This window comes from Nyctibius grandis, chromosome 8 (assembly GCF_013368605.1).
Source record: "Nyctibius grandis isolate bNycGra1 chromosome 8, bNycGra1.pri, whole genome shotgun sequence".
Lineage (NCBI taxonomy): Eukaryota > Metazoa > Chordata > Aves > Nyctibiiformes > Nyctibiidae > Nyctibius > Nyctibius grandis.
Window position 1 is genome coordinate 33,668,461 of NC_090665.1, and position 12,782 is coordinate 33,681,242.

General features: G+C 50.2%; 1 protein-coding gene and 1 long non-coding RNA gene across 2 annotated transcripts; one reads left to right on the top strand and one right to left on the bottom strand.

Annotated features, from left to right (window-relative positions):
- Nucleotides 1-217: 217 nt before the first annotated feature.
- Nucleotides 218-3,961, bottom strand: CCN1 (cellular communication network factor 1). Its single transcript, XM_068406056.1, has 5 exons — nucleotides 3,856-3,961; nucleotides 3,511-3,727; nucleotides 2,819-3,166; nucleotides 2,475-2,677; nucleotides 218-2,365 (listed from the first exon to the last, which is right to left on the bottom strand). Exons 1-5 carry the CDS (start codon nucleotides 3,913-3,915, stop codon nucleotides 2,066-2,068), a joined length of 1,128 nt encoding a protein of 375 aa, XP_068262157.1. The 5' UTR covers nucleotides 3,916-3,961; the 3' UTR covers nucleotides 218-2,065.
- A 1,547-nt stretch (nucleotides 3,962-5,508) lies between these two features.
- Nucleotides 5,509-10,471, top strand: LOC137666737 (uncharacterized). Its single transcript, XR_011048686.1, has 4 exons — nucleotides 5,509-5,652; nucleotides 7,877-8,054; nucleotides 8,257-8,483; nucleotides 10,053-10,471. It is a non-coding gene; the product is annotated as an uncharacterized lncRNA (long non-coding RNA).
- The last annotated feature ends 2,311 nt before the right edge of the window (nucleotides 10,472-12,782 follow it).

A 12,782-nucleotide genomic window follows, 5' to 3' on the forward strand; every position in this document is an offset into this window, starting at 1 on the left:
AGGAATGCGCGTGCAGCTGCTGTCTGAGCAGTGTGCTCTGTTCCTCTTCCTCTCTCTGTGCGGTAACCCAACAGGTAAACCCGATGCTTTCCCAGTGAGCGGCTGAGGTAGTGACGTGTTCCCTGCGAGATGGAAGTAGAAGCCAAACAAAAGCACTTCACTGCATTTTACACCTTTACTGTCAACAAATATTGTACAGACAAGTTTAAATACAGCTCAGAGTGGTGGCCAGGTGGTGAATTCCAAAACAGCTCAAGGTTTGAATGCCTTCGGGGAGAGAACTTGACTGAGCAGAAGAGAGACGGCTGTAATTTCTCAGGCAAAGCATCAGCTGCCAGAGATGAGCTGCTGAGATATTTGGCTGTTTATTTTATTGAAATATTTATGTCTAATGAAAAGTTGACTCTTAACCACTTCTGCATCTAACTATATGGCACTGGATGACACCCTTCAGAATTCTAAAACCTCAAAAATCAGTCTCTATTGTTGATGAGAAGTAGCTTTCTTACTAAAGACTATGGGAGGGTATTTTGCCAGAGAACTAACCAGTGACAAGGAGGAGGGAAAAAAAATGCTGCTGCAGGTTTCCTTTCAGTCTTCTCTGTAGCACAGCTTTATGCTCACCAGCATAGTACAGATGTTTGTTTGATGCTGCTTTCTCAGATCCTCTAGTTCATTTTTTTAAATGTCATTTTCTTACTGCGTGCCAGCTATCTATCTTACGATTCCCTCAGCCAAATGTCATCCGTGTCCCACAGTATAAAGTGTAATTACACATTTAAAAAGTGGGAAGGGGAGGTGAGGAAAAGAGTGGCTGCTTTGCCTTTTACTCTATTGGAGAAGTACTTGAAATTCCTCACATTCTTCTCCTGTTAACAGTATGTTTACTTTTCATCACTGGGTTATTAGGATTAACAAAAGTCATTGCTTCAAGTTTATTTAATTTGAATTTAGTAAAAGCAACCCACCTCCTGCAGACTGTAGGAAACATTCTTCTGCCACAGAAATGTATTAATTTGCAAAAAGCAGCCATCAAAAAATGCGAGACCTGTGACCACTTCCACCCCAATGTTCAACATCACCATGCATGCACTGCATTCTAATGAAGTACCTTACGGTGCAAATTCCAGGATGGTTTGAATAATCTGACAGTCTAATTAACATTTCAGTCTCCCTATCAAACATTTGCTTTCAATGCCAAGAAGCTTCTTCTGTATATACTTTCCAGAACATGTGGTTGCAGACTGCCTGCACCACTTCAAAACATCATTTACCCAGAGAATTAGACTCAGCTTTCTTGTTCATTGCTGCAGCTAGAGTAGAGCTTGTTTTAATTTTCAGAGAATCTAAGCTTTTCAGAATTCAGTTTTTACAGAAAGCTCTTGCATTTGCTGTATTTAAGTCTGTTGCCTAGCAGAATGCTCTACTAAGAGTAGCTAGGTAAATATTTCTTTATTAAATGATTAATTCCATAAATAAATTCTTTTAATTCATTGAATATAAAATTAAAATCATTTACAACTTATTCCAGTATTACAGGGGCTGGAAAGGGTAAAAAAAAAAAAAACAAACCTCAAAAAAAGCTACAGTTTGATAAATAAAATACTCAGCTTTAAAACAACTGATTTCTGTTTGCTATTAAACTACAGTTGGTACATAATAGCTGCCACTGTGAACACCCCACAAGTGCCCACCTCAGGAAGGAATGTAACTTCCAACTTGGTTGGGAAAGGGTGGGAGAAGATGGAGGGAGGGTAGAAGCCTAGTGTTAAATTGAAGAGGATAGAAAAAGTTTTCATAACCGGAACAAAACATTGATCACTTACAAACAGAAAACAGTATATAATTAGGTAAGGTGCTCCAAAAAGAAGCAGTAAAGTTGCTCCAGTACTATGAAGCTTTAAGTATGCTTAAATCTCTGCTGCATTAGTGTCCAGTTGCACAGTGCGCTCCCGTAACATCTCAATGTTGCCCTCCAATGGGCAAGGCACCATTTCCATCAAAGGTCCTTTCTCCGTGGCTGGTTACTTCAAAATTCTCTTTCGCATCCCACCCCACACACAACTTAGTCCCTAAATTTGTGAATGTCATTGACTAGTCTGTAGTAGGGATAAGCTTCATGCGCATGTGGACAGTTGTAGTTGCATCTGCAGGACTGGATCATCATGACACTCTTGGTGAAGGTTTCTCCATCATCGCAGCGGAACCTGATCTTGACAGTCCTGGTATGCTGAGGCGTACAGCACCTGCCATCCACGCAGGAGCCACAGTACTTGGGGCGGTACTTCTTCACGCTGGAACATCCGGCATAAGTAAACTTCACTGGGGATGGGGACTTCTTAGTCTTGGTACATTTTTTCCCCTTCTGTAAAGGAGGGGCAATAGTATTATTAGCAGGAGATTCTTCTCCAGCCTTTACCCTCTACCCAAAGCAGTTTGGAAAGAAGAGAAGGCCCAGAAGAGTGTGTATTTACCTTTAGGGAGGCATAGCTAGGCTGGCCACATGGCCTCACTTCACATATCCTGGTCTCTTTGATGAGCCTGCAGTGAGGATTGTCGTTGGTAACCCTTGTGGAGATGCCAGTTCCACACGTCTTTGAGCACTGGGACCAGGAGGTTGTTTGCACAATGCATTTGGGACTCTCAAAAGCTCGGCTTTGTGGCTCAGATCCAAAAACTGAAAAAGAAAAGGAGGGCTTAGCCTAAATACATCCTCTCACGGATGTATTTCTTTCCATTGGGGTCTAACCAGTTGCATAGCCATCCTCCCACCCCATCCCCTTAACTGGCACTGTCACACAGATTAGCCCATACTCACCAGGTAGCATTTTCAGGCCTCCTTTCACAATGGCAATTAGCTCATTGTTCCTGGTTAGTTCGCCTTCGGAATCATCCAGGCCAAACTCTTTGCTGAAGAAGCCTTCCAGCTCATCTAGCACATCCTTGCTGTCATCACAGACCCACTCTTCACAGCACTGCCCGGGGACTTTGACCAGCCGGGGGCTGGGACAGCCCAGGTTAGGGAGAGAGAGCTCTTGCGGGCAGAGCGGGATGCAGCCCACAGCTCCATCTATGCACGTACACTGGTGTTTACAGTTGGGCTGGAAGCTTTCGCCGTTCTGGTAGATTTTGGAGTTATATTCACACGGTCTCCCCTCGGATTGCGCTGCAGAGATCAACAGAGAGGGAAAGGGGGGAGTCAGCGGTGGGAACCGCTTGTTTAAGCGCAGGTATTTGCTGGTCTGTTAAATTCACTTTACGGTGGAGCTCCCTACAACCCCCCGGAGACGCGGGGCCAGAACAATAAGTTAGTCAGGAATCACTTTTCCTTATGTGCGTTTAGCGGAGCCCAGACATACTGAATCGCATTCCAGACTGCTGAAGTCATGTGCCTTTCTGCCAAGCTACCAACAACAAAGCATCACCATACATGGCCTCGAAATTACTAAACTTCGGCACCGCGGGGACCCGGGTTTCTCCCGCGGGGCAGGCAGAGGGCCGGCCGCTTACCTCTGCAGATGCCCTTCAGCGCGGCGGGGCTGGCGCCGAAGTTGCACTCCAGCCCCTTGGTGTGGTCGCACGGCTGCGCCCGGCTGCAGTCCTCGTTCAGCTGCTTGGCGCAGACCTTGCAGCAGCCGCAGCCGTCCGGCACCAGCCCCACGCCCGGGGCGCACTGCGGCACGGCCGCCGGGCACTGGCAGACGGCGGGGCAGGGCGAGCCCAGAGCCTGCGGAGCGGAGCAGAGCGGCGGCCGGTGAGCGCCAGGAGCGGAGCGGCGGCCGGTGAGCGCCAGGAGCGGAGCGACCCGCTGCCCCCCCCCCCCCCGCCACCTCCGCGCAGAGCCACGGCACTTACCAGGCGGGCCAGGCAGAGGAGAGCGGCCGCCAGAGCGGGGCGGGTGCCCGCGGAGCCCATGTCTAGCGCCGGTGGTGCGGGAGCGAGAGGCGACGGGCGCGGAGCGGGGCCGGCGCGGTCTGAGGCAGCGGCGGGGTGCGACCGCCTTATATGGGGCGCGGGGCCGCCGCGTGCGCCGCGGCGCTGACGTAGCGCGTTCCGGGCCGCGGCCGCGTCCAGCGCTCGCGGCATCCCAGGAATGCGGCTGGCGCGCGGCGCGGCCGCCCCGCCCCGCCCCGTCTCCCGGCACCGCGGCCGCTGGCGGCGGCCCTGCCGCGGGGGGTCCCCCGCCCCCGCCCGCCCCGCCGGGCTCCCCCGCACGCCGTGGGGGGGGGAGAGGGACCGGGGAGCGGGGGGTCTCGGCGGGGGACGGGCTTCTCACGCGGGGCGCGCCCTGGGGCCGCCCCATGGCCCCGCCGCAGCACGGCGCGCCCCGAGGGCTTTTCCCCGTTAGGCGGGATGCTTTCCCCGTTATCCCGACAGACGGCCCCAAGCTCGGGGATGTTGGACATCAGGAGCTTTTTGCATCTGAGGCCGTGCCGGTGGGAGCCCTGCAGGAGCTGGCCGCGGGCCGCCCCGCCGGCTGCGCTGCCGGCAGCGGCGGCGATGGACGCACATCGGTGCCCCCCGCCGGTGCTTCGGGACCGACCCCGCACCGCTTCACGGGGCATTACACGTCCCACAGGGTAACCCGGCGGTACCGGGGGTTTTGTCGTTAACTGGTGCTGTGGGAGGGAGAAACGAAACGTTGGCCGCCGTCGCCGCCGAGCCCGGGAGCCCAGCGATGCCCGCGGGGCACATCGAGGTGCCCGGTTTTCAGGCCAGGAAGGAAATCTCAGGAAACGCTGGGCCCTGCAGCGAGCAGCCCTCCGTCCTGTTTGCCACCGGCTTTAGTGACACTCGCTCAAGTTGGGCATCCTCGAATAGGATTTCCTTATTGCAGTTTAGGATTTGGGGTTGGGGAGGAGAGCTTAAGCTTCTGTTGTGGCGTCTTTTCTTTTCATGGCTGTAAGTATTTCCAGATGGGGATTTAGACACCAGACGTAACAATATTTCCATATTTGGTATAGCAGTAGCCTGCATTTTTCACATTTTTCTGCTCTGTTATCCAACCACAAAGCATTCTTGACAGCTTCAGATGTTGTTAAATATAGCCTTAACTTCTGTTCCCAGGGCAGGAAATTCTTTGGAATTCCTGGTTTTCACGCAATGTGTCTATCATGATTTAGGAGGATTGCGCTGGAGGAGCCAACTGGCCTTCTACTGCAGCTTGCTCCTTTATTGAAAAAAAGCCCAGCAGTTGAGTCTGCGACCCAACGGCGTTACAATAACTCCCCATTCCAGGGATTTTTCTTTGCAAATGAGATTATTGTTCCTAACACAAGTTTGGGGTTTCTTTTTTTTTTTTTTGGTTGCCTTCAAGGCTGGAAGGTGGAGGAGCAGATTCAGAGGAGAGGTGAAACTTTGCAAAAAACCTTCCAAAGCCCCTGAAAAGCGGAGGGGGCGAGGGAGACAGTGGGGAGGGAGGGGATGCGGGGGATGTGATTAACCTGTCTGCGTAGCATTTCCATACAGTGAGTGTCTGTGTGCGCCGCTCGTAAAGGATGGGCACGGAGGGAGGGGACGCGGCGGCCGCCCCGCTGCCCAGAGGAGCGCAGCCCAGACGTCTCGTCGCCTGCCCGGTGCCACAGCCGAAAGGGTTACAGAAAAGACCGTTTCACAGGACCGAGTGGGGACCGTGCCCAGGGCTCCGGTAAGGTAAGTGCTGCTCCCCCTGCGCGGGGGCCCGGGACGCGTGTGCCTGCGTGCTGGTTGGGTTCGGATTTTACCACCAGCAGGAATAATAAGGCAGCCTTGTTGGACCTTGCCGGAGCCGCAGAAAAGGGGGTTTGTTGTTGTGTTGGGAGCGCTGCTCCTGGCCGTGGCTTTGGCCGGAGGAGTGCGGCGGGGGGACGCGGGCTGCCGGGGGGGGCACAGGCTACACGAGAAGGGGCGCACACAATAGGGCCCCTGTCTGCGGCCAGGCCGGCGGCAGCCTCAAGCCTTACGGCGGGCTTTCCAAAAAACATACACCATGTTGTTTGTCTGCGCCAGCATGCATCTCTCTCTGAGCGACTCCAGCCCCGGGGGGGTGAGTGGGGCTGATGGAGAGAGCCCAGCTTTGGTGGCCCTCCCGCAGAAAAAAAACGCCGCTCTGCGCAGCAGCACTGGGGAGCGGCACCAGCACCCCAGGATGGGACGGGATGGGGTGGGATGGTGCAGGATGGGGTGGCCTCTCCCCGCAGGTGGATGCCATGACCCCAGGGACGGAGGTGGGGGCAGTGCGATGGGTGTCCCCGTTGGAGGGACACTGGTGCTGCTTCTGGCCCAGGCTGTGGAGCCTGGCCCCATCCTCCTCCTCCTCCTCCAGGGATGTCCTCACGGCAGTGGCTATGCCGGGCAGAAGGGCTCATGTCCCCAGCACTGCCATCCCTCCTCCCGGCAGTGGCCAGGCCTGTGCCCACGACAAGCCTGATGGAGGGTTCCCATTGTGGTTTGGTTTTTCCCCCCCCCCCACGATTTATTCTCTTTGTGTTTTTATTTTCATTTGAGTAAATTAGATCCACATTTTACTTTGTGGTGGTTTTGTGGTTCAAGAAAGGTGATGGGATAAAAGCTCCAGGCCCTCTTTGCCTAGAACTTGCTCTACAGAAGGCAGCAGTGGTTTTCTTCATCACTTGTATGCCTTAAAATTTGACCAGAAAGGACAACAGCTGAAAGGGAAATTCAGTCTTTAGTTACATGCAGCTATCTCGCAAGACTGCCAACATATACCATTTAGTGCCATTTCTGATGACGGGAGTTATTTTATGTGTCCATTAAGAATTGGACAGAGACCACTGACGAACTTAGATGGTTGCCAGTAATGGTAGTAACAACTTTCCATCCCTACTGATTTGGCTGAGCCCCAGCCAGTGAGGAGGAGCGAGGCTCGGTCCCGTTTCCAGACTCCAAGCTATCTGGTGTGCCGGGCTTCCCTTGGTTTTGTAGGTATATGGTTTTTTCTGTGGTACTTCAGTTTTAAAACTCTTAGCAGTGGTTTTTAGATGGAGAATCTGACTGGTACTTTTTTCCCAGGACGACTCTTTACACAGCAGCATTGTGATCAGGAGGAACAAGTTTGTGATTCAACACACCTTGAGTAATGAATACTTTTGAAAATTTTGAAAATTTTTCCAAAATTATGAAAAAGCAGAAGGAACTGGCCGACCAATGCCTGGTTAAATTGGCCGGTTTTGCTTTTCAGGGATGTATGCAAACACTTGCTTGTTTTATTACATCTAATTTAAGGACACGCACCAAACGTTTTGCTTTGATCTGTGACTTTCACAACATTCAGCCAATGCCACAGGAAAAGACGATGAATAGTGCCTTTTCTCACTTGGTTTCGTGTCTTACCACACATTCACACAACGTTGATGGGAAACTGTAACTGAACCTAAAGCTGCTCAAAAAAAGGTCACTTCGAAAGCTTTGAAGCACCTTTTAACAAACCTGTCCTGAATTTCAAGTAGTTGACAACACTTGAGATGGGTTGAGTTTCTTTGGAGGTCACGTTAGACTGTGACCCTTTCGTAGGCTTTCCCTGCACACTTTTCGCTGTCACAAACCGTGACCCAGCGTTTACCTTCCAGGCTGTGCCTGCATCTCCTGGATGTACGTCAGGAAACAGGAAAAAGTTTGGAGTATATTCCTTTTTTAGATTTTATTCAGTGTAACGTACTGTTCCAGACCTTCGTTGTCCTAAATGAACTGGGAAATACTCCCTGCTTCACGTCATGAAGGGTATTTTACTGGCTCTATGCTTTTTGTGCCGTAAGCAATCGCTGTTTGTCAGGTAAAGTCTGTTGGGATCTTGGCTAATGTGAAGCAGGAGTTTGAAACAGTTGGCTTACGCAGCAGGTATTACAAATTTACTGAGTATATCCTGTTATTTTCACAGGCCTGTGTCGCTCCAGGGAAAGGACTTTCCAGCAAAACAAATCAAGAAAAAAATAACTGAATGGTTTACCTTCCCTCCGGCCAGGGTCAGTTTTCCGTGGCCGCGCATAGGGACCGCTGGGCAGCACGAAGCGCTGTGTAGGACAGGGCTCCTCCGGCTGCTGGTGCTCCCGCTGGCAGTAAGTATCCGGCACCAAACCGGAGCACACCAGAGGTGTGCAGCCATGGGAATTATGGGGAAAGATCTTGCTAAACCCAGTGTCCAGCCCTTTTTGTACTGTGTTTAATTTCCTCTTTCTCATTCTCTTTTTCCTCTGCCCATCCTTTGCTGCGTGTTTTTTCCGTCTCTTCTCCTCTTTCTTCTCCTTTTCCCTCTTCCAGTCTTTTTCCCTGTGGCCTTTCTCTTCTAATGTTTACCTACGTGGGGCCGGGCCTCTCCGCAGCCCCTGCCAGGCCGCCGGTTCCTGCCGCACTCCATCAGTCCTCCCAGAGTCAATGGCTCCTCTCAGTCACTCGCAGGAGGTGCAAATCCAGCGGGGCGAATTAAGCACAGCAGCATGCAGGCAGAGCGGCTGAGTAGCAAGAAGGCTTCAGCAGCTAAAATTCAAGTGGGTTCAGATATTTTTTTCCTTGCTTTGATCTGCTCAGAGTTTATGCTGAATTCTTTGAGTATGGCATTTCCTATTTGCTTTCTTCCCCTTCCCTACTACCCTCCTTTTAGCTGTGCTCATGCCTGACAGTTTTTATATAATCTGTGCCTTGCCTGTGGTTTCTAATATTTGGGGGATTTTTGCTTTGCAGTATTTGTGCACTGAGAGGCACTTTGCTTTGTAGATGTGCTGCGTTTTCCTCTGGCTGCTGTCAAGGTGTCACAGAGGTTCCTGTTGTGTGAAAGTGGAAGGGGACTCGTGAGCCTCCTTGCTCTGCAGGGAAACAGAAGGGGGGAAAAAAAGAGAAATACTATTCAATTGTGCTCATTGCTGCTTCAGTGTGTGACCCACGCTGCTCTACAGATTTACCTTACACAGGTATAAGGGATGTAGCAGCCTAACAGAGGCAAGAAGCATCCCTGCTGACGGCCAATGTGTTCCTGTTGAACCGCTGACCGTCAGTATATACAGCACAGCTTTCTCACCCCGAGTTGGATGCAGAAATGCAAAGCAGTTACAGCCATCTCCTGCTTAGCTCCTGCCCTGTCAGAGGCTCAAAATGCCCTCGTCACTGTCACTCAAGGATCTGGCATTAGCTTGATTTTGGAACCAGCCACTACCATTTCCTCAGTGAGACAGGTGGATTGCTTAATATCTATTCACCTATTCTCACACCTGTGTACTTCAACACTAGGCTACATTCAGAAGATGCAATTTGCATCAGGCACATCCCTGTAGCTGAAGTTTGCAATGAAGAGGCTATTCTAGGCTTTGGCTCTTCTTGCTGCAATAAAGAAATCAGGTGGTCCTAGCTAGCACCTGGCTGCACATGGATTTCTTAGTCATGTCTATTGTTTTTATCCCATGCAGTGATGTCACTTGCGAATGATAGCAATATAGCCTGAACTCTATATATTCTAGAAAAAAAAATTTCACAGCTGTGTCTCATGAGTTTCGTGAAGGAGGCTGAGGCCTGAGGAGCACACACAGGTTCTTTCCCAGCATCAGCTGAGATGAAGGTCCTGGACAGAGATCCCACCCCAGAGAGTTAATAATCCCAAATGACCTCAGTAGAAACTTCTTCTTAACTTTAAACTTTGGTCCTCAGAGTGCAGCATTTCCTGGTGGAGCAATGCATGCGAACTGACTTCTGTTAAGATGAAATGAGCAAGCTCAAAAGAAAATTGCTCATGATCACAAGTAGTTACTGGAGCTAGCTGAACCTGATTGCGATCAGTCGGGTTGTGCCCCAGAAATCCTTAATCAGAGCACACTTCCAGGCTGTGGCCCATAATGGTTGTCAGCTGCTGTCTGCCTCAGTCTCTACAGCTCAACTGCATCTTGGGACAACTGCCTCCTACTTTCATTTGTGTTACAGGACTGCGTGCCCCAGAATATGCTCTCTTCGGTATGTTCAGGTTTGCTTGCTTGTTTGTTTTCTTTTTCTACATTTGAAATACACGGCAAACTCTTCTTTCCCCAAAGGTGTTTCCTTATAGTTGATAATCACAGCTATGTTTTCTTAAGGTTGGCCCGTGTCAAAGCCACGAGAACCCTCTGCCTTCCTTCTGATGCTTTCCCTCCCTCCCTGCTGTTCGTGACCTGATGGAACAGTTTCTTGTTGCTGATACATGGACATTCAAAGGACTTGCCCAGCCTTTGGTTTTAAGAACACATTTTTGTAGCTATTTTCTTGAAACAAATGAGTATTGATTAATATATTTTTTGGTTTGCATGCAAATAGAAGGGGAGGCCTGATTTGGCAGGATGCTGAACGTGCTCTGCCACACAGTGAATTCTGTCCCTTACTGTGCTTACCAGGCTGTCTGCTGGAAATGTCACAGGAGTAATTTCAGAATCCCCTGAGGTGCCTGTTGGCTTTGTCCAGAATCATTACTCATTCTCTGCTACGTACACAAGCTTATTAAAACACGGTGAGACCTTAATTGTGTTTGCTGCGTTACTGTTTATTTCCATTCTGTTCCAACTGGGCTCTTACCCTTTGCCTACCAATGTGTTACGTGAGCACCTTGCAGTGGCAGCCAGCTTGTGCTCTCCCCTTGTGCATGCTTATTTCGTGGCACACATAAGCTAACCGATGCAAGGAAGCCAGCCACAACCTCTTCAGGGCTACTCTGCTGCTGGAGATCAGTTACTTGCGCCGTTCTCTGGCTTGTGCCCCTTGCTTCTAGTCTGTGATAGTGTAGTGAAAAAATCGATAGCAGACAAATAAGTAGACACGATGTCATCCTTGCAGATAGAGAGGACTTGGAGGCAGCCAACAGATCCTGTATGTGCTTTAAGAATGTTTGTGGAGACGGAGTTACAATCCAAGAACATGCACGTAGCTGCCCGTCCCAGTCTTGTGTGGCTGCGATTAGGGAGAAGCGCTAAACCAGCTCTAGGCTTGATTAGCATCCACATCTGAAAGATGTGCCTTGCGCTGTGGAGCTGGTTGGGGTGATTTTTCTAGGGGAGTGAAGAAGCAGCTATGTGAATGGAATCTCTTCCTCACCTTATCTCTGCTGGGGGCTAAAATGAAACCGGAGGGAGCCAGCGGGTGAGGGCTGGTGGGCTGCTCTGTGAAAGGGTCCTTGCATGGGCTCCAGCCAGCAGGCAGGAGCCTGGCGGCTTGCACAGCCCCACGGGGAGAAGGACACCTCTGAGTCAGCCAGGAAGCCTGTCTGCTGCCCACTGCTTTCCCAGGGACTGATGTCCTCGGGAAGTAAAAGGTTAGCAGGGGCTATCAGCAGGCTACTTTGGTGCGGAGACTTTTTTACGATTGCATTAAAGTATCTTTTCCTGTTGTTGTACAGAAATTTATGACCACTAATGTCAGCATTGATATGAAAGCAGAAGTTCTTTTGCATGGAGCAAGCATTAAAAGCTAGCTGTTATGTTAACCATAAAAGAAAATCAGTGCTGGCTGGCGGCTATTTACTTTCAGAGAAGTTTGGTTTTGTGTTGTTGTTCTTTCAACTCTTTGCACTCATCTGTATCCTTTTGTACTCGGCCAACTACGTATCCGTCACTCCTACTGCCTAACCTGGGGTTTGCTTCTGAAACTCCCCATGAGCTCAACTTTTAGAGTTACGGGATAATTTGGAATCAGAGCAGAAAAATGGGAGACAGGATGGGTCTTTCAGGTGAGCAGTGTGTGATAACACGATAATGTTTGGTTGTGAGAGGAGAGCCCCTGGTTTCAAGGAGTGGTTTTTTTCAGAAGGTACCCGTACAGTGTTTAACAGTGCCATGTCAAAATAAAAATCATTGCTTAAAAGTGTGCCTTACTCGTGCTGCTAAAAGCACTTCTAGGTTATACACGCTGAAAACAGTAAATATTTAAGGTACAGGTTTACTTTTCCTGGTTTATAGAGAGCTCAGTGGGCCTGACAGAGCAGCTAGACAGATGTGTTTATAGCGAGCTCCCCAGGCGGGTACAATGCAGCAGTGTTTGGCCGGCAAGCACCGCAGGGGCATGCTTAAAAAAATAAAAGTGTTCCATTTACATTGGGGGAAAAAATCCTGAGAATGTTTCTATTAATGTTAGCTGGTGTAAAACCCCAAATTCTACATTTCAGGCCTTACATATCTCAAAAATAGAGGACTAGATGGTGGTTGGTGAGGATGCAGGGTCAGAAGCATTCCCTCGCTTATGTAGCCAGTGAAAGGGATGGTCAAGATGGCAGCTCTTCTTGCAGAAGAGGGTTGTTGCTGAAATGCCCCTGATGACGGTTGGGTGTGAAATGAAGAGTTCAGCAGTGAGCAGAGTGGGGCAGCAAACCCTGCGCACAGGGAAGCGTGGGTGGGTGGGGGCACAGGCCAGCATGCCGTGCCTGTGGTTTCCCACAGACGGGGAGCTGGGGCTCAGCACCACGGTTGAGAGCCTGGACACTGTCGTTGGGTGTGTTCCTAAAAGGTGAGAGGCACCAGGTGCTGTGGGGAAAGCAAAATGTGCAGAACCCTCCCCACACGATGGGATGCACACACCTCCCACACCGGCAGGGTGCTGACGGGGACGGTGGGAAATCCACATTCACGGAGACTTTTTTACACATTAGCTTTGGTCTTGGCTGAGGTCTTACCTGAGCACTACCTTCTGATTGCGATTATACTGACGTTAAAGCTGATGTAGCTGGTCAAAGTTAATGGAATTAATTAATTAGCACACATTAATTAACTGAAACAACTGACATTTGAGTTTCTGGAAAGCTCCCAGGAATGGGTGGCTGCATCTGCATCTCTCTGATTTCCTCA